General features: G+C 29.8%; 2 protein-coding genes across 5 annotated transcripts; both read left to right on the top strand.

Moving 5' to 3' along the window:
• Positions 1-1872: 1872 nt before the first annotated feature.
• Positions 1873-6606, top strand: LOC111312488 (phosphoglycerate mutase-like protein 1). The gene is made up of 10 exons (XM_089766430.1): positions 1873-2323; positions 2435-2496; positions 2607-2714; positions 2955-3034; positions 3755-3917; positions 5045-5119; positions 5269-5357; positions 5531-5650; positions 6120-6164; positions 6249-6606. Exons 1-10 carry the CDS (start codon positions 2164-2166, stop codon positions 6361-6363), a joined length of 1017 nt encoding a protein of 338 aa, XP_089622556.1. The 5' UTR covers positions 1873-2163; the 3' UTR covers positions 6364-6606.
• Positions 6607-7698: 1092 nt separating this feature from the next.
• On the top strand, positions 7699-17806 carry LOC111312489 (phosphoglycerate mutase-like protein). 4 transcript variants are annotated; one of them, XM_022912790.2, is made up of 10 exons: positions 7699-8006; positions 8785-8849; positions 9172-9279; positions 9474-9553; positions 9858-10014; positions 15797-15871; positions 15984-16072; positions 16461-16586; positions 17306-17350; positions 17472-17806. In XM_022912790.2, the coding sequence occupies exons 2-10, from the start codon at positions 8787-8789 to the stop codon at positions 17605-17607; spliced, it is 879 nt and encodes a 292-aa protein (XP_022768525.2). In that variant the 5' UTR covers positions 7699-8006; positions 8785-8786; the 3' UTR covers positions 17608-17806. The 4 variants fall into 4 exon arrangements, with proteins under 4 accessions (XP_022768525.2, XP_022768527.2, XP_022768528.2 ...); XM_022912792.2 differs by lacking the exon at positions 9172-9279; XM_022912793.2 differs by lacking the exon at positions 7699-8006 and having other exon boundaries at positions 8035-8849; positions 9474-9527.
• The last annotated feature ends 4514 nt before the right edge of the window (positions 17807-22320 follow it).

Below are 22320 nucleotides of genomic sequence, written 5' to 3'. Positions count from 1 at the left end.
AATCACACCCTAACAAAGATTAGTGGTGACTCCCTTTTTATTTCTTTGGATTTTAAAACACCTTACATCTGGCAGTCCCAAAACCGTAACAACAATTAAATTAATCTTTTATTTCATTTAACTCTTTTGGTAATTTTTTAGCAATCGGATCATAAGAAGTCATTTAATTCACACAAAAAGTTTGCTTCAAGATGAAGATGATGAATTTGACAAATGTAATCTCTTTAAATATACTTCTATACTTATGACATGTTTTGATTATACTAAGAATGAAAATCAACATGAAGAGATTTTTTTGAAAATTTTATATTATCACTCTTGACTCGATTTTAAACCTTTTTATTCAATAATCAAATTACATATCAATGTTTTCAGCTTTTTAACCGCTCAAAAAAGCTTAAAAAATATATATAAGGTGAAAGTTCGAACTCTATCATTCTCATCCTCTATTCCCTACCCAAAAAAGTTTTTTAAAAAAAATTTATATACAAAATATAGCCATGCACCATCTCTCAAAACCCTCATCTTTTTAGTATAGATCCCAACTTCAAGTCTAACGCAGCCAGCATAATCAAACCAAAGAGATATGCAAGTAGGCTTAAAAACATTGTACACAACTAGAAAATTGAATTATTGGTACTATAAAATTCCCCAATCCTGGTTTGATGGATAAAAATAAAAGAAAGATGGTGCCAATAAATCCCATAAAGGGAATTTTTTTTTGTGAATAAGATTGTGTGGAGTTGCTAACTTACAAGAGTTCAAGTCAAAGATATGTTATCCCTCGTCTTACCTTAGAATTTTTTCCCATACTAACATATTGCATTAAAATTTCTTGAGTAATGTATGAAAACATGAAAGAAAATTTTTTATATAATTGAAAATATAAAATCTACCTCAATTTTCAATGAAGAGGTTTCAATTAGCCTCAATTATTAAAAAAAATTATTTTATAATAATGACATAATAATTTAGTTTTATTTAAATAATGAATAGTAAATTTCGATTTTAAAATTGATTGTACCATTTTTTTTTAAATTTTGACCAAGCATGGTCATAGTTGAAACTCCATTTGTAGCCAAATTTGTCGGCCGGGGCCCAAACCACAAACCCCACAGTCCACCCCAAAAAATCAATAATAGTAAAAGGTATTTATGATCAGGCTTGGCGGGCTTAAGACTAGCCTATTTTGGGCCCCTACCTTGAAAGCTAGATTTTATGCTCTATAAAGTTATTTTGATATCTTATCCGCAGAGACAATTATCAAAATAATTAAATATTATTTTTTAATACGATTAACAGTATTTATAAATTTTTTTCGGGGTATAATTTCTTTTAAGATGATTTTAAAGTATAATCTTTAATATTGATATAAAGTATTTAAATTTTTACTTTTAAAATATTTTTTGCTAACATCCAACTCTAATTGATCATGAAAAAAATTCAAATTTTTATCAATTAAATTAGTTCTTGAAAGTAAATGATGCTGTCTTATTAGTAAATATTTTGAATTAAATTCTGACATAATTAATTTTTTTAAAATAATGAATCCTATGAATTTTGATTTTTTTAGTTTTTAATTCATGTTTAAAATTTTTATTTTATTATTTATCTGATTAAAAAAATATTATGTCAAAAGTTTTATTTTAGTATTTATTTAATTAAAAAATATTATTTATATAAATTCTTTTGAATTCATAATTTTTAAATACAAAATCAAATCTGATAATTTTAACGAGCTTCCTATGTTTTATTTTATTTAATTAACTAATTAAGGAAAAAATAATGTAATTACTTTGAAAAGAAAAAGAAAGAAAAAGCTTCCTTGAAGTCAAAAACCTTGAATCAAAGTAAAAAAACATGTCATCTTCTCGTCATCAAGCCAAAGTACAGGCCTTTCCTCTCCAAAGGTAAAAACATTAACAATGTATTAAGCCTTTGCCTAAACAAGAAGCAAAAGTTAATGACGCGAAGCAAAGGGGAATATGCCAAGTGGCTGTAGAATCTCAGCATCAGGTCCAAATCGATGGTTTCTAAAGTTGGTCCTTCACGTTTTTCCTGGGGCCGAATCAAGCAGAAGCGAGCGTGCGTGCGAGCGTGCGAGCGAGCCAGAGCCAGACAGACGCAGCAGCAACCAAAGAGTCACTTAACTTAATTAATAGCATGACCATTTCCATAGTATGTAACATTCAATTACCCTCATCTTCGTACTATTATTCCTCCACATCCTCCTCCTCCCGGTGCATAAGCACAGCCCCCGTTCCCTTTTCAAAGCGAAAACCAATACGACTTCCGCTCTATCGTACCTCTGCTTATCTCTCGGGTACCCTTTGTTATTCCTCATTCTTCTTCGTCTTTTGGGTGAAAATTTTGAGATCTTGCTGCATGTGATGTGAGTTATAAATGTTTTTTCTTTTTATTTGGATGAGTGCAGATATGGATGCAACAAGCACTCCTGGATTGTACCCATTGCACCGTTGTAAAACTCTGCATCTGGTTTGTGAATGATCTTGCTGTATTCTTTTTATTTTTATTGTTTTTATTGGTTTTGGAATTAAAAATGATAGGCCTATCTGGTTTTAAACATGGGATTTGTTTTTATGCAGGTAAGGCATGCTCAGGGGATTCACAATGTAGCAGGGGAAAAAGATTATGCCGCTTATTTATCTGAAGACCTTTTCGATGCCCATCTCACGCCTCTTGGCTGGCAACAGGTGTGTAATGGAAAATCATTGGTTAAATTATTACATTCTTCAACAAAAATGTGTGCAAAATCTAGCAGTTGGGTTTATTGGGAATTTATTAAAAAAAAAAAAAACCGAATTTGTCTTTTTTTTTTTTTTTGGGTTTTAGAGTTTATTCTTTAAATATGCTTTTGAATTATGCTCTTTTCTTTGGTATTAGTGGGAAGAATAATGATTTAGTATATTATATTTGGACCTATATTATAACAGGTTGATAATCTGCGCAATCATGTTCAAGAAACCGGGATTTCTAAGAAAATTGAATTGGTCATTGTTTCTCCTTTACTCAGGTAGATAACTTTTCAATTAATTTGTTTCTTTCTCAAGATTTTGTTTTTCTATTTTTTCTTTCCGTTCGTTTATTTTGCTATTTTATTACCTTTAGGAAAAGAAAACTTTATGGCATCCTTTCTTTTTAAGTTAGCAATATATATAATGCCACTATATAAAAACTTTTCATGCCGTACTTGTATTGCATGTTCGTGTCTCTCATAGAATAGTTGTGTTTGTCCTAGCTTTGCCTTTTCTATCCTTATTTTAATTAGTGAACCCCATTTATTGCTGTAGTATTGGCTTTGTTGAATTATTTTCTATTTCCCTTTGCTTGTCATTGCCAAGTTTGATACGATAATATTTTAGGGTAGCTATAGAACTTAAACTTTATGCCTAACTTGACTAGGCTTATGTGTACATATTTGTAGCATAAGAGCAAAGGTATGCTCGACAGAACAAGTTCAGTGCAAAATCAACAATCTTCTTTTATAACTTTGAAGACAAGAAAAAGAAAAGGAAAAGAATAGGAACTTATCCAGAGGAAAACTGAAAACAAATAATTAAATCTATTTAAGAATCATAGTTATATGTTTAGTGCTGAATGTTCATTGCCTGGAAAATCGAAGCATTCATGCTTCTTTTATTAATGGATACTTGCTTTTTAAATTTTAGTTTTTACTCAGTCTCATGCTATAGTTGTCAGGGAATAATGGATTTTGGACATTTTGGCATTATAGGACTATGCAAACTGCAGTGGGAGTCTTTGGTGGTGAAGGGTATAAAGATGGGATAGTTGTACCTCCACTAATGGTGGAAAATGTAGGGGAAAGTCACCGTCCTGAGATTTCAAGTCTGAATTGTCCGCCATTTCTAGCGGTTGAACTTTGTCGAGAACATTTGGTATGTTCTTGAACTTCTAAAAACTTAATGTGTTTCTGCTTATATTTTTGTATGCTGTTGCATTAATTACTTGTCTGATGTATGATGAATATAAATAGTCAGATTTCATACATGCATTTGCATGGTAATGAACTATGTTTTCTCCTCTGAGATTAAAAGAGCGTAATAATATTACTTCAACTCTGTCAAGCATTCTAGTTGAACAGATCCCAATCGGGTGCTACAGCCTACTATGGATATTCTAAGTCATTATTGTAAGTAGTCAGCTTTCATGCATGCATTTGCATGGTAATGAACTGTGTTTTCTTCTCGAGATTAAAAGGACGTAATAATTTTACTTCAACTCTGTCAAGCATTCTAGTTGAACAGATCCCAATCGGGTGCTATAGCCTACAATGGATATGCAAAGTCATTATTTTTAGTGTGAATGTAGATTCCTCCCTTTTTCCATGGTAAAAAAGTTTGCAGTGCTACAAATTTTCAAATGTTAATATTTAACATTGGTATTCGATATCCATCAATTTCCTTGATAAAACTCCAAACCTTTGCTTTTGGAATAATGTATTTTAACTATCTATTTTATTTTATTTCATTTTTTTACTGGATTCAATTTAAATTTCCCTTTTTCTCCTTTTCAATGTGGATTTCAGATGCACCAACATAGATGTCAGGATTGGAAGAAATTCTTATTTCATTTCTATTCTCTTCTAGGCTATGATAGAGCACAATATCTAATGGTTTAGGCATATTATTATAAATCTGGAAATTGGATTTTTTGACACCTAAAGCTCAATCCCCATCATGTGTCGGAGACTTGGAACATAAACCCAACTTCTTTCGGTTCACTGGTAAATCTAGTTCATCTGTTTAATTGCTTCCATAGCAAATGCCACTTTAACTTAAGAAATTCTGAATTTGAAGAAGAACGGATATTGCAGATACTAGTGCATTTAACGTAAGAGACAACCATTAGTTGGTAAATATTTGTGCACATACGAGTGAGTTCATTTCGTAGAATTTGCAGCTAATATCAAACCTGTTTTTCCTCTTTATTCTTGTTGAACTTTTCATATTATGCCTTTCTCCTCTTATTTTCATTTTTTCCTTCTCTAACCATTGAACCACAGGGAGTCCATCCATGTGATAGAAGAAAAAGCATCAGCGAGTATCGGCCTGTCTTTCCTGCAATTGATTTTTCTCTGGCAAGTAGTTTGTCTTAATTAGTGTAGCTTTTGTGATCAAGCAGTTATGAACATATGATTCTCATTCATTTTGCTTATATCAGAAATTGTTATAATTTCAAATTCAATATTGTTGATTGGCAGAATTCTTGTTTCAATTTTTCCTTTAGATAGAAAGCGATGAGGATAGTTTGTGGGAAGCTAATATTAGAGAAAAGAATGAAGAAGTTGCAGCCAGAGGAATGAAATTTTTAAATTGGTGAGTGGCCCATTTGTATCTTCTTTACAAAAATTTCCCTTTTTTTCTGATCAGCATAACTATTCAATCCCAGAAAGGGCTGGATTATATTTTAACTAAAATTGCACTGCCCTATGACTAGATCATATACTCCTAACCGTTTTTTTCCTTTATCCATTTATCATTTGCTACAGGTTGTGGACACGAAAAGAGAAGGAAATTGCAATTGTTACCCACAGTTCCTTCTTGTATCATACTTTAAGTGCTTTTGGAAGTGATTGTCATCCATCTGTGAAGAGTGAAATATGCAAACAGTGAGTTCTGCAAAATGTCAATTGTTAATTAACCACTATGATGAATTCTTAATTTGGTATTTTTGTTTACATTCATTTCATCTTTCATAACAAGAACAAAGTAAAACTGTTTCTTGATAGATCTAGTTAGCTTTGAAAGTTGAAATTACTGATAACACAAAATCTTGTGTCCAAGTTCCATGAGTTTTCTCTAATTTTGCTCTGTCTACTTCTCCTCTATGTAATGGAGCACAATTATATGCTTGATATGACATCAAGTTGAAGATTTTTTTCCTTCACACAGGGAATCCTTAACTAGTGAAACATAGTTTTATAGGCAGAATTTTTATTTGTAACTAGTATGAATCAGAGTTTGATAAGGGAAAAATATCTATGTAGCTTTTCAGTGGTGATAGCCTACCGTTGCATACTTCTTTTAAAACTTTGGATTTTTACGGACTAATAAGAAAACTTAATATATCTGTTGCAGCTTTGCAAATTGTGAGCTCCGCTCTGTGGTTATTGTTGATAGAAGGTAAGCATGACAATTTAAAACCTTGAAATAAAAGTCATTTGCTTACTTCTGTGCAATTGTGAAAACTTTTCTTTTTTATCGCAGTATGATGGGATCAGATCCTGCAACAACTAACTATCCTGGAAAAATCCCTAGCGGGCCAGATCTTCCAAGTGATGTTGCTGATGAGAAGCTTTCAGAGGCAGGAGAAGGCAAGTAATTATTAGTCTGGAGAGATGACCAGGCAGGAATCTGAGTTTGATATCCATACTATGATTCTTTACAAATTTACTGAGATAATTGTTACCTTTCAAAGACAGCACATAGATACTCAAAAGAAATTTTTATGTACGCTCTCAAGTTATATTATTTGGCAATCTCCGAATTATTCAAGTATGTCAGATAAAAAACGCTTTAAACAGTTAAATGAATTCTTTATAAATGGAAAACATGAATTCCTCCATATTATGATTGTCTTTGAGAGTTTGTTTTTATGTTCATTGTATGACAGCATATAAAACAGATGGATGTTGCCCCATTCTACAAGTCTCTCTATGGTATGTTTTCGGCAGTATCATCAATTTTCTTTTCAGCTGTTGGGTATTATCTAGTGGCTCCCAGCCCTCACGGGCGGTTAAAATGTATAAATGCTGATTTTTGTTTCGGGGAAAAGGATCTCATATCATTAATAGTGAAGGACTGGATTGACTTACCAGCAATCTCCTGTTCTTTTTCTACTGATATGCTTTTTCCTAGAAGACAAAACCTTGAGAGTAGGCTACCAGGCTCTTAAAAACGAATAATACCTTGTGACGGGTATATTTCAACAATTTTTTCATCGGCAATTTTGATTTTTCAAATTGACTTTTATATTGGGGCTCTGAAGGCATTGGAATTTGCTGATCAATGATTCTTATATGCTCAATTTACATGAGAATTTCATCCTAATACATGGGAATGAAAGCTGAAAAAATGGAGGCTAGTCATTCTAAAGTTGATGCAAACTGAATAAAGCCGTCTTTTGAGGACTGCTTAGATAGAGCTGGTGAGAAAACACTTCCTTGTGCATAGCCTGATTAAAAATTGCCACGAGGCTGTCATGTTTCATGCTGTCATCAGTTCTATAATGGACAACGTGCATCAACTTTGGGAGGTTCTTACCTATCTTGTTTTTTTTTTTCTTGGCTCCTGCGTGGGAGTAATTAAAAAAGTATGAAATCAAATTGGAATTGATCCCATTTTTACCTCTTAGTTTATAACATCAAATTTTTATCCAAATTCTCCACCTTCCAACCACTTTAAAGGAATTGCGTATTGACTTTAATTAAATTATAAGTTACCAAGTCTACCTTAATCAAAGGATTTTGGAATAATTAAGTTTAGACTTTTTTATATATGATGTTGTGGAGATTTGAATTTGGAATACTGAAATTAAGATTTCAAGACTGATCATATTTCTTTTAATAATATTTTGAACAGAAAAAAAAAAAAAAAAGACAATAAATGAAAGAAGAAAGAAGGCACCGTGGTACTGTGGTAGCGTCACGTAATTTGTGTGGATGATGCAAGCTGCGTAGAAGCAAATGTCAGTTAGCTGGCTTGGAAAATCTATCGATAAGGAAAAATTTTAAAATTTCTTCAAACAAAAGAAGGCAAACTTGTCGATTTCAATCTCCGGAAATGTTTTATTGTTTTATAGAATAATAGTCCTGTTAAAGCTCCAAGAATAAAAATCAGCCAACGACCACCGGCAGTTGACCAGTCGACTATCATGCCTTTAAGTTGTTAAAAGCTTTTGAAGTTTCCTTCCCTCAAAATTTCAGCTAAATTCTTTTCCTTCCCTCTCCCCTTCATTTTGCTCTGGTAAACACTATGATGCTTATTGCTTCAGTTTCTGATTTTTCTTATCTTTGAATCATAGACTATACTGTATAAGGTCATGTGGAAATTGCATGCCCTTTGTCAACGTCTGGTTTGATTATTCACAACTTACAAGCTCAGAAAAATAAAAAAAATTTGCTTGTTTAGTTTGTTTTGCTATCTCTCTGAATGCATTTACCAGGGAAATTTCCCCGACCAGTATGGTCTTTTTGGTCGTCAACAAGATCTTGTAGTGACAGATCTTCCAGGGGAAGGCACATTTTTCTTTTAATTTTTATTTGAGACATAAAATTAATGGGTTTAGATTTTCATCCATGAAAAAAGATGATATGGGAAGGCTTGTTTTCTTTCCATGGCAAGCCTGGTCAATTCTGATACACTAAAATATAATATATATATATATATATATATATATATTTATATATATCTGTGTGTGTATGAGTGTTTTCAACCTTACACAGCTGTGAAGAGAATTAGTATGAGACCGTAACTTGATGGACAAACTTCTAGATTCAAGCGCTTTTTTTTTTTGTAGGGTTGTTAGCTTTTAGGTTATCAACAAGGATGGAAGGAAAAAAAAAAAAAAAAGAAACATTTTACAATTGTCTGTGAGACTTTGCCGACGGAATGAATAACTTTCAATTAGTAGCTTTGGAGTAGTCTCAAATTCCTTGGAAGTCTCGTGTATATAAGCCAAAAACTTACCTTCCATATATTTATTTATGGTTCTTCTGCCATCCTCTGTTTTTCACGTTTGCAGAAATGGATACAATTGCAGCAGTTCCATCTCGATTCCAGTTTGGCTGTCATAAAGTTCTTCATCTGGTTTGTGCCCGTTTGTTCTCTTTTCATTTCTTTTCTTCATTTTGCCCCGTAAAAGAACAAAGTGGGGTTGCGCCGGGGTGGGGGAGGGGGGTGACCGGTGTTTGAATGAAGAAAATCATGCCATCAGAGACTAGAAACCGATTTCGTTTCCCCAACAAACATAAAAGAGTGCTGCTAATTAAGCCAAATTATCTCAAGTTTTAAACAATCTAGCAGCTCTAAACTTGATGGAATCAACAATGATATCTATCAAGTTTCATTTTTATTTTTATTGGTGGTGTTATCTAAAGCAGTTTGTTGAAATATGCACGTGAAAATTCAGGTGAGGCATGCACAAGGAATGCACAATCTAGAATCAGAGAAGAGTCGTGATCCACTAACATCATATGAATTTTCTGACGCTGAACTCTCCTCTCTGGGCTGGCAGCAGGTCATACTTGATAGACAGCTTGCTATTGGAATCCATAACTTAATTTCCTCAGCCTTCTAAATTATTCTTTTGTATCCCCCTCGACTAGAATGTAATTAGGAAATATCAAATATGGCAGTTGCATCATTACATGTCTTTGGATTGTTTTAGATTGCATACTACTCCAGAATGACATCTATAGTAAGTTTTAACAGATTCGTGACCAGTGGAAACAAGTTTGTGCAAGTGGACAGCTCAAGGAGATTGAGGTAGTTATTACTTCCCCTATGTCAAGGTACCAAATTTTCTCATCTTTCAGTTTCTCCCTTGAGTATAATCACCCTGACTTCGTCGGGAAATTAATTTCCTGGTAATATTTCAGTCACTCTCTTCTAAGCCTATCAAGGATGCTTTTGTAATCAAGCTTCCTCATCTATGCAACCCTCAGACTCTCAAAACTTTGAATCCATGATTCAAGAGTTGATTTGAATGAACTCTCTCAAGCCTAACATATCCTTCAAATGTTCTGTTGTTTTAACCCATTGATGCTTTATTTGCCAAATTTCTTATGTACTTGTTTCGTGATGGTTGAATTGCAGGACACTGCAAACAGCTGTTGGAATTTTTCATGGTGAAGACCAACCAGATCGGTTAGATGTTACATCATTTGAGGATGAAAAAGTAAAGGGTGACGACGAAACATCAACTTTCAATCGCCCACCAATTATAGCATATGAACTTTGTCGAGAACGAATGGTATGTTGCTGACATCTGACCAAAGCATAGCTTAGGCACGGTAACATGCCTTCTGTCGTAGACTTGTGCAACATTTTAACAGCTATAAGCATTCATTATTAAAAGATATCATCGGGGGGTCATTGTTTTATTAATTTTTTTTTCGTTTCCCATAAAATAATCCTGGTATCTACCCTTTAATCAACCAATTGGGCCATGTTGTCTTCTCTCCACATGGAGGATGCACTCTTTGGTTATTACGAAAGAAATTAGAGGGAAGGAAAAAAAAAATTGATGAGGTATAAAAATAAAAGAGGGATATATATATATATATATATAAGTTTTATTTTTCTCTTATTAGGTATGATGATGAAAATAAAAAAAATAATTATATATAAAATGGTTCACATAAGTTGACTTAAATTCAAAGGAATAGATTTATTTTTAAAAAATACAAATTTTGTTGGGGATTAAAAATTTATCTTGTAAACTGTAAGTGATAAAATATATAAAAAATAAAAATAATACATAAAAACATTAAAGATCTATTTTGATTCATTCTCAATATGAAAGCTATGTTCATTTTTAGAATTATTCTAAATTTTACTATGATAAAGATGAAAAATTACAAAAAAAAAGAATTATTGCTTATTTTTTATATTTTGTACTACTTCTCTGTCTCTATCTTTTTGTTCTCTTACTTCTCACTTCTTTAGTTAATACTTGCACACCAAGTCAAGGCCCATTTTTATTTATGGAGTTTAAGTCCTCTATTAATTAAAACTTCTATTAACTAACTGTTACTTAACTTCTACTAATAATTTACAATTAATAGTGAGAGTTACAACAACCAACTTCTATCTCTAATAATAAATGAAAATTAAATTTGTCTTCATATTTTTTAATAATCTCCCATTTGGAGATTAGTTCATTATCAACTGTCTCCTCCTATAGTAGTTACGACTTCTCGTTCTTCAACAAAGAAGTCCAATTGAAATTGCACATAACTTCAGTTTCTCAATTGTTATAGTCTTTGTTAACATATCATATGGATTTTGATTGTCTTGAATCTTCTCGAGTACTAAGAATCCATTTTTCTAAAGTTGATCTTATGAAGTGATATCGAACCTGTATATGCTTTGTCCTAACATGATAGACAAGATTTTTTGCTAAATGAATGACACTTTGACTGTCACAATGTAACACATTTCTATCAAACTTGTGACCAAGTTCATCCAAGAAAGATTGCAACCATATCATCTGTTTACTAGCCTCTATCACCACAACATATTTTACTTTATTAATAGAAAATGCAACTATATTTTGTAACTTTGAAACCTAACTGCTTGCTATACCACTTAGCTTGTAAACATAGCCAGTAGTACTTTTCTACTGTCTATATTGCTAGCCATGTCAGCATCAACAAATCCATACAATCATGAGTCTGATTCATTGAAACATAGAGTTAGATTTGTTGTACCTTTTAGGTATTAGGAATCCACTTAACTACCTCAAATACTATTTTTTCGTATTAATCATATATTTGCTCACAACTCCCATTATATGTGTTATGTTCAGTTTGTTACACACCATGGCATACATAATACTGCTAATAGAAAGGAATAAGGCACTTTAGCCATGTAGGTTTTTTCTTGCACTATTATGGGTGATTAATCTTTAGACGATTTGAATAACTAATCAAAGTGTTCACAAATTTTGCTTCATCCATGTTGAATTTGTAAAGCAATTTTTTATATTTTTTCCTGTGATAGCTGTTATAACGCATATATATGTAGAGTTATCTCTAGATGTAATTTTAAGGAGTTGTTACCAATATTTTTTGTATAGGTATGATTGGTCACCTAATTGAATTTGTCCTATTTTAAAGAGAAGTCCTAAGTTTAACTTAGCTTAGGACTTCTCTTTAAAATGGGACAGATTTAATTAGGTGACCAATCATACCTAGATAAAAAAAGTTAGTGGCAACTTTTTTTGTTAAATCTAGTGATAGGTATATAAGATCTATACGTTATGACAATAACTTAAAGACTTTTCTATTTTTGGTGATTCTCATTTCAAAGATTTGTTTTGCAATGCCTAAATCCTTCGTTGAAAATTCCTTTGAGAGCTTTCATTTTCAACCTTTCAATTTTTGGTATGCTTACTTTGACAATCAACATATCATCGATATACAAGAAAAGCATAATGTTAGAGCCATCAAACTTTTTGATATAATAGCAATGATCTATTTGACACCTAAAAAAAACCATTGCTACACATGAAGTTGTCAAACTTCTGATGCCATTGTTTGGAAGTTTATTTCAGATTATATAGGCTCTTTAAAAGTTTGTATATCATTTTTTCTTTTCATTGGACCTCAAAACCTTGTGGCTACTATATGTAGATCTTTTTTTTTAGGTCATAATAAAGAAAAGCTATTTTTTCATCCATTTGTTGTAAATGTAGATCTTCTTTTGTCACTAACCCAATAATAGTTTTGATTATAGTCAATTTAACCACTAGAGAGAAAATTTTGATGTAGTTAATACCTTCTTTTTATTGAAAGCCTTTTACCACTAGCCTTGTTTTATATCATTTGTTGCTATCATGTTTTTTTTTTATCTAATAAACCCATTTATTTTGCAATACTTTCTTTTCTACCAGTAGTTTTACTAACTGTCATGTTTGGTTTGACATTAATGAATGTATCTCATCTTTCATGGCTAGCTCCTACTTGATTGAATCATCAACTTGTCTTGCTTATTCATAACACTCTAGTTCACCCTTATCAATTAAAAGAATGTAATTCAACAAGGGAGAAGATCTCTATGGGGTCGATTATTTTTGAAGATCTTCTGAGTTTTACTGCTAGAATGGATTGATTGACATCTATGACTATATTCACTTGTTCTTTTATAGGTGTATTTACTTGTGTTTCTTGAGTATTTTGTTGAAATCATACTTTGAAAAGTCTTTCAAATGAATTACCTCAAGCTTTTTTATTTCAGAATCTGTAGTTTGTAAAACCTTGCTTAGCTTATCTTTGAATAGAATTTACCCATTGAAGATCACATCTCCACTCCTGATAATTTTTTTATTTTGATCATAATAAAAATGATAACAAAACTCAGTGTTTCCATAGCCAATTAAGTTACCTTTTTAAGATTTTAGGTCAAGTTTACTTTTAGCAACATTATCAATATGAACATAGGTAAGACATCTAAACACTTTTAAAAATGAAATTATACATTTTTGCCATTCCAAACCTTTTTTGGTATTCTGTAATTCAAAGGTACTAAAAGACCTTTGTTAATCAAGAAAGCAGCAGTATTGACTGCATTCACCCAAAATGCTTTAGGTAACCTATCATGAATTCTCATACTTCTTGCACAGTCATTTATTTTTCTATTAATCCTTTCGACTACTCTATTTTGTTGAGGTGTCCTCGGAATGATTTTCAATATCTTAATCCCGTTCTTGACACAATAACATTTAAAATTACTATCGAAGTGTTCTCCCATATTGTTGGACTTCAAACATTTCAATTTTAGATTTGTTTCATTCTCAACCATGACTTTCCACTATTTAAATGCATTAAACATATCGAATTTATTCTTCAAAAAATAAACATATACCTTCATGGTTGAGTGATAAATAAATGTTACATAGTAGCTGAATCTTCTAAGAGAAGTAACTGATGAAGGCTCTCATATGTTAGAATGGACCAACTTTATTTTTTTCTGTTTCAACTCCCTTCTAGCTTTTGAAAAGCTAACTCTTTTTTTTTTTCCAAAAATGCAACTTTCACATAATTGATGTTCAACAAATTTTAATCTAGGAAGCTTTTCTTTCAACGTGAGTATCTTCATGCCTTTCTTGTTCATATGCCAGAGCTTGAAATGCTAGAAGTTGGAGTTTGCATTAGCATTAATTGTCACCATTGTATCTCTACAACTTAAGGTCGTATAAAGAGTCCATGTTTTGCTTCCTCGAGTAATAACCATAGCACATTTTGTGACTTTTCATGTATTATCTATGAATGTTACATTATGCCCTTCATCGTCAAGTTGCCTTACCGAGATCAAGTTATGCATCAACTTTGATACATACCTCACATTTAAAATGTTCCACACAAATCCGTTTAGGATCTTCAAACAAATGTCACCCATACTAACAATATCCAAAGGTTCTTTATCAGCTAGATAAACTTTTCCATAGTTTTTGGCAACATAAGTTTCCATCATGTCGTATGAGCAATAGTATGAAAAGATGCTCTAAAGTTTAAAACCTAAAAGTTAACTAAGCTATCGATAGATAAGAGCAATGCATCATTCTTCTCTTTAGTGATTGCATTTGCAACATCTTTTTTGTTTTCTTTTTTTTTTCTTTTAGGTCTAACATTATTTCCTTGTGTAACCCATTCTCACTTAGGAAATATTAGGGTCTATTCGGATTTCACTGAACACCTAGTGAGGTTTCGATTGTTATGAAAAATTGCCAAACACATCGAAGAGATCCAAATGAAGTAGCCCGATGGTGCATTTGATCACAATAAGCCACTGGCCAATTTTGCTCCAGTTGCTTCATCACACTGGGGTTATTAACTTTCTTTTTTTTTCTTTTTTTTATCTTTAAATTTTAGTTATGAAAACAAAAATATCCTTACAAATTATAAAATAATATATAAATAAGTAAAATGTATTAATATATAATAAATAAATAAATAAATTTTAATTATTTATTATTAAAACTATTATTTGATATAAAATGATTTAATGATTTTATAAATTTAAAATATTTATTACATAAACATTTTAATTTAATATCCTTAATGGTAATTTCTCTTCTTACTATAATTCATTTAATCACTACCACTACGTTTGTATCTAAATACATATTTTCATTATTGATTTTAATCTCACCGTTATAATAACTAATCTTACCTTCACTACTATTTTTAATCTTACCAAAATCAATCTCACTGTCTATTCAAATAGACCTTTAAAGGGGTCATAATTACTCTTGTTTAAGAACTAATCTCTTTAGACAGAACTCTTAGAATTGTATTTATCCACACTGTTAAATTTTCATATACGTAAACAATGTTGTTTACATAAAAAGTACCGTATACTCAAATAGTGCCACCTTTGACAAAATTTTAGTCTTGTAGCTTTAATACCAATTGTTGGGATTACAAGCATATCTTGCAAACTGAAAGTGATAAAATATGTAAAGAATAAAAAACACTGCATAAAAATACCAAAGATTTATAATGATTCACTTTTAGTATGAGAGTTATGTCCACATTTAGAACTGATGTAAAAATTTTACTATGATGAGATGAATTATCTCTTATTTTCTATATTTTGCACTAACTCTCTAATTGTTTGTATATCTTCTTTCTCTTACTTTTCACTTTCTCACTTGATACTTACACACTAAAACAGAAGCTAAGACCTCTTTTTATAGATGGAGTTTAAACTCTTTGTTAATTACAACTTCTATCAACTAACCGTCATCTAACTCCTAATAACAATTTATAATTAATGGTAAGGGTTATTACAACCAACTTTCATCTTCAATAATAAATGAAAGTTGAATTTGTTTCCACATCTTCTAATAAATTCATTTATTTTTTTTTTTTCGTATTTTTTTTCCATAAAAAAGAAAAAAAGTAAAAGAAAGAAACGCAAATTTTCATCCCTTTCCTTTTTTTTCCCCTCTGATCAAATATATATAAAGAGTTATTGAGTTTAGAAAGCTTATGTTTTTTTTCTCACATCTAATGTTCAATTTAATGTAGGGAAAATATGAATGTGACAGGAGAGGAACCATCAGTCAGTACCGTTCTCGTTTCCCCGAAGTTGATTTTTCATTGGCAAGTAGTAATTTAGTCATGGTTGCATTTCCGTTGGTCTTAAAATTGCTTGCTAGCCCTTGATTACTTGTTTCATTAACATTAATTAATTTAACACTAAACTATTGTTCAGATCGAGAATGAAGATGACATTTTGTGGAAAGCACATGAAAGAGAAACCCATGAAGAAGTCATGGCTAGGGCAATGAAGTTTATCAAATGGTGAGTTTTAAAATTTTCTATTGTATATAAATTTCGGTGCCAATTGTCACATTGTATAATAATAATAATAATAATTGTTAAAATTTAGATTATCACAAGTAATTGATTTTGAAATCTAAATACGATTAATGAGTGCTTATAATTACTTATTAAGATTAGTTGAAATCTTATTTTAAAAATATATATTATTTTTTAATGCATTATTTTTTTCAAATTCAAAAATATAAAAGATGCATTAATTACAAAAAAAATCTATAAATATCATCTTAATAAGTGTGATTTGGACTTCTTGATCATTTTTTTTTCTTTTTTGGAAGTTTCTTGACATTTCTCCTGATTTCATGAAAGCAAAAAGCACTTTGATCAACTTGTTTAATTAATCTTGTAGGTTGTGGGAACGGCAAGAAAAGGAGATAGCAGTGGTGAGTCATGGTGTGTTTTTGGATCAGACGATGATTGAACTTTTTAAAAATAATAAGTGTTCCCCCTTAAATGATTATGATCCACACAGCCGGTCAGTATCATATTTTTCTCTTTTTTTTTTTTTTGTTGACTGAATGCCACCTCAGTACACCTCAAGAATTTGACTCATGAACCTCTTAATCTGCTGATATATGCCTAAGTTATCCACACGTTATTGTATATTCTTTTTCATATGTTAGGTAAGAAAGGGATTTATCAAGCTTTTTTATTTTTATTTTTTCCCTACTTATGATCTTTTATATTTAAAATAGATCATATATCTAGTTTATTCACAATTTTTATAATATTAAATGATATCTTTGAATTTAAATTTTAGTTCAATTGATTTATATAATTATATTTAATAATTTTAAAATTTAAATTTTAACCTATACAATTTATTTTTCTATATTCTCATATTCTAATCTCTGTTGTAGAAAAAAATGACCAAGTAGGCCTTTCTTATTCATGAAGAGTTGTATTGGCAAGAAAAATGATTCCGATGATGACTAACTCATCATAGAATTACAATTTGTCCTATTATTTAGCAAATATTAGGACTACCCTTAACATTGTTCCAGCCTCTAGTATATACTTGATTATTGTCTTTGGCCCACGTATTTGAAAAGATCATGTGACTTTATACGTAAAATTTAAAGTTCTATGGATTTGAAAAATATTTTTGTATTGACATGATGGGTTCTACCATTGAGTTGCTTTCAATGTTTTATTTTTAATTAATGACTGATCAAAATGAATCTGTTTGTCCAGCTTTAGAAATTGTGAAATCCGTTCGGTGAAAGTTTTTAATGAAAGGTAAGCATATATTTAGCGATTTGAAAGGAACCAAAAAAAAAAAAAAAAAAGGCCAAGGCATTTATGCTCATTCTCAATTATCATTTCCTTTAATTTTTTTTTTTTAATTTTCATTTCGCAGCGTAATGGGATTGGGATCAGATTCCTTTAGCAACCATTGTGGAAGAATAAGAATCCCTTATGGACTTGAAGTAGTCCAAATCAGAGATTCTACCAAGGACAATGTTTCAGTGGAGGAACTGGAGGTGACCAACTAATCAAAAAATTAGTTCATCTGGCATTGGGTGCTTGATTTTCCAGATTGAACAGCCGCTGTTAGATCATAGCAAGGTGCTTTTCGAAGAATCTTGGTTTATCATCGGACTTTTCTTTCATTTGAAAAATCAAGATTTGAATTTGGTTACTGAAATTAATAATTCAATACTTTATTAATAAATTATTCGACTGTTGGTAATAGATATTTTTTTATTCACCTTCGTATCATAAACATTTTAAAAATAAAATTAAAAAAAATCTTGTGAGAATTAATTAAGATAGCTACTGCATGCAAAAGTTGCAAAGAACGCCACACAAGGTCGGCTTATTACTTTACATTGGACGGCCTTTGGTCGGTAATTTTTTGTTGTTTTTTTAACTTGATTACGGCCGACTAATTGCCATCGCCCGTCGCTGTTGTGTTTCTTCGCCGTTAAAGGCTCGCTTTCTATTATAGTAATAATTTATATATTGAATTTTGGACTTACCGAAAGGTCAATTACTTACATTTGTCTTCTCGAGGCACTCGTTTTATAAAATTAGTTCATTGGAAAATTTGGACGTTTGTTGGGTAACGTTGTCCATCTCATAACAATATATAATTAATATCTATAGGCGCATGATATTTAATTTTAATAATTTCAAACTATTACTGATAAAATTGATTGAGTTGATAAGACTGAATTTTTTATTTATAAATTTAATATAAATTTTTGTTAAGATTTACGGCGCATGTTATTTTAAAATTGAGATAACATCTTTTCATCTAAATTTTTATATATAAAAATAAACTTAAACCCTTGGAAATCTATTGAATTACCTAAGACGATCTTCAAGCACTACTTGATCTAAAATTTGCTCACAAGTTAGACACAAAAACCTTAAGCGTTAATATTGATCTCATTGATGTAAATGATTAACAATGGAACATGTCTAATATAAAGTAAACTCCCATGATTTGGTTCCACCTACATTTGTCGACTCCTTGCATGCTAGAGCAACAAATTGATCAACTCCACCCGGCCCCAACATCAATTAACCTGTCGTATGAGGGGAAGCTTTCGAAGGCTACGGGTGAATACCGGCACTAAAAATCTAGGGCTCCACTCTCAAGGACGGAGCTTGAATGCGTGCCCCACCAAAGCTGTTGCACGAGGAATAATTTTTATATAGCGCATATAAGAATAATGCCATCAATTTGGCAAAATGATGACTATGGAAACTTAGTCAGCTGACACGAGAGATACTACAAAAAGTTTTTTTTTTTTTTTTTGGTTGCTATGGATCATTAGTCAAGCCGTCTTGCAATTTTAATTAGGTTTTGTGGCAGACGGTGGAGAATGACTAAGACTTAACATAGAAATTTCTTGTAGCTTTGTTGGTTTTGGGGACAAAAGTTTCCAATGTTGACCAACATGACTTGGAGCCACTTTGGCATTGCGTTTCAGTGCACATTTTTCGTTACTTTTAAGGTATTTGATTCGAATTTGTTTAATTTTTATGGTATCATAATTTATTTTTTAAAAAAACATAAGTTACAGTTTGAATATCATTTTTTAAAAGTGATTATATAAATTTAAATGATTACAGATATTAAAATTTAAATATTATATTTATTGAATATCATTTTTTAAAAGTGATTATATAAATTAATTAAATTAAATTTTACTTTCAATAGTTGAATCTTTTTAATTATTTGTTTAAATTTAATATTATTATATAAATATATATATAATTAAATAAGTATTATATCATTTAAATATTTAAATCCGTTAAAATATATGTTTACTTAATTTTTTTGTCAAAATATAAAATAAAAAAGAATTAAATTTAAAATTTAAATTTACTCTTAATTAATAACAAATAAAAATTATTTGCTATGGTTCTAATCTTTTCACAAGTATAAAATTTTATATATTTTACATATTTAAACGGATAACAAATTTTGACATTTGATATTATCCGTTAAAAAATTTAAACAAATTCAGATATCAAATAACTAGAGATTACTATCTAAAAAATATTAAAATTTATTACAAATAATAAATTTGCTATCCAAATTCATTAATTAATTATTTATAACTATTTGAATTGGACATAATCAAATCAAATGGCATCGAATAACCATTTTTATTTTATCCATTATCATCTTTGCTTTTCGGACCAAACGCAATACCAAAAGTGACATCGTTGGGGTCCAAAAGAGCTTTAACACGTAGGTTTATCACTCAAAAACAAAGTCTTTTCGATAAGTGGTTTTGTCATTCCAACCATCATTTGAGATGAAATGATCAAACGACTATTCAAGTGATAAAATTAATAATTAACTTCAGATATCATATCTTTTTAAATAGTTTAATTTTTTATAATACATTTCACAATAATATCAAATGCTCGAAAATTTCAAATCACAACTTTTCACAATACTTTCTCGAAATTATTTTTCAAACACAAATTTTATTCAATCACAATAACACAAGCAAATTAGTCCTTTAACTGTATGTCCATATTTAATCCAACTGTCATCCTAGTCTTATCCAGTGGATGTGATGGGCTTAAAACAAGGTTGGGTAGTTGGGCTTCATCCAAAAGTAAAGCCCCCTAAATCATATTAAATTCATGAACAGTTTAGAACAGTGAAGGGCCCAAATATTTGTTTAGTTTTAGACGGTTTTACCTTATATTAGGCCCATATTAATTAGTGGGACAAGAATTAATATTACTTTCCTCCTTCCACAGTTTGCACTTTGAAGCACCACTTTGGAATTAAGTAAAACTCATTTTGGCCCAATTGAATGAAACCCAATTCAGAAATTGAGGAATCGAACGTGCATATTGGTCTCGTTACTTGACTTTTTCTTTTTTATCAATCATATGAAATATTATATTATAATATATATAAAAATATAATAAAATTTGTTTACACAGACACATAGATAAATAATTTATATTTTTGACACATAAGATGGTTTTAAATAACTTTATTTAATTAATTATTTAATTTTAAAAAAATTTAAAGTTTCATGATTTACATTTGTTCAAATCTTTCAAAGTATATAAGTTTTATCCTAATTTAAATTTGAAAAAATATATTTTATAAATCAATCTTATCCATATATATGAAATACAAAATTCAAAAAATTTCTAAATCTTACGAATCATAAAAAATGATACATTGTGTAAATCAATATTTATATAAATTTAAATAAATAAAATTTATGGTTGAACCATTGTTTTTTGTCTTTATTTTCATATGATTTTTTTAAAACATTATTTTTCTATAATTTAAAATAAAAGAAAAAGATATTTTATATTTTTCTATAATTAAAAATAAAAAATATTTTATTTCAATTTAAAATTACACACATATCTAAATTTAAGACTTTATTAATCTCTTTTATCTTAATTTAAAATTAAACTTAGATAAACTACTTTTTTAAAAGTTTAAATTTTTTTAAAATTAAATAATTATCAAATATATATTTATGATACCTTTTCAAAATTAATATTTTCTTCTTTATAAAATATAGAACAATTAGATTTTCCTCACAAAAGTTTGGCATGATAAAATTTCAAAATCAAACATGAAAAAATATTTCATGATATATCATATGTGTAAATTTTAGTTTTTATACCTAAAAAAAATATACTTTTAAAAATATATGTAATTATAAATAAGAGATTGATTTTCTCAATGAAATTTGTATGTAATTTTATTTTTGTAATTCAAAGCTTTCATAATACTTATTTTAATTATTTCACAATAATTTATATATGGATGGCTGTTATAATTTTAAAATATAAATTATAGATGACTAAGAATATTTTTATTTATCTATATATAATATAAAAAATAGTATGAACTAAAATTTTAAATTATGAAAATTCCATGGCATGGGTAAAAAAACTAGTTCATCTATAATTAAACATATTTTAAGCAAATAATATAAATAATTTCTTTCTTTAATAGTAAAAAAAAATAGTAATCCTGATTTAATTAACAACTTTTAAGTAAATATTTTATATCTTTTTTAAATTATTAATTATGAATTTATATTAATTAAATTATTTTTTAATTGAAGTTTTTTTTTTTTCTTTCTTTTCTTTTTCTATCACATGAACGAAGCTACTAATTCCTGAAGCTGTCCACGCAGGGATTTTCTCCATTGGGCTTTTCCTTTGCTTGCATATTGCGCTATATGTAGCACAGCCCAACTAGATCGATTGACTTGGTCATCATTATTGGTAACATTTATGTGTGTGTACGCATGCTTTACGTAAAACAAAAGTCAGCAATTATATGGGCTTGAACTTTGAATACCCAATTAACTGCCTCTTAACAAAAGGTTTTGTAGGGTCACTCTTGTTGAATTATTCTTTATTGATTGCCTTCCTTTTTTTTTTTTTTTTTTTTATGATTGCCTCCATGCCTACAGAGAAAACTTTACTTTTTCAGTTTGTGTTTCTTTTATATTCTTTTTTTTTTAATTATTTTTTCTTTACTTTGTTTGGTTAATTCTATAATATCTCTACAAGGGAAAGCAACACATGTTTACTTCAGTCTCCAGCCATTGTCTCTTAATTGCAAGCAACCACCACTGCCTTTTGTATAATATATATATTTATATATATATAAAGGAATTCACTGTAAATGTTACATTTTTTTATCTTTTGATCAAAATTATTAAAATTAAAAATATGATTTTTATTCAAAT

This window comes from Durio zibethinus, chromosome 1 (genome assembly GCF_047325235.1).
Source record: "Durio zibethinus cultivar Kanyao isolate XHJ-2024 chromosome 1, ASM4732523v1, whole genome shotgun sequence".
Classification (NCBI taxonomy): domain Eukaryota; kingdom Viridiplantae; phylum Streptophyta; class Magnoliopsida; order Malvales; family Malvaceae; genus Durio; species Durio zibethinus.
Note: the sequence above shows the minus strand (reverse complement) of the source record. Positions and strands in the feature narration are given on the sequence as shown.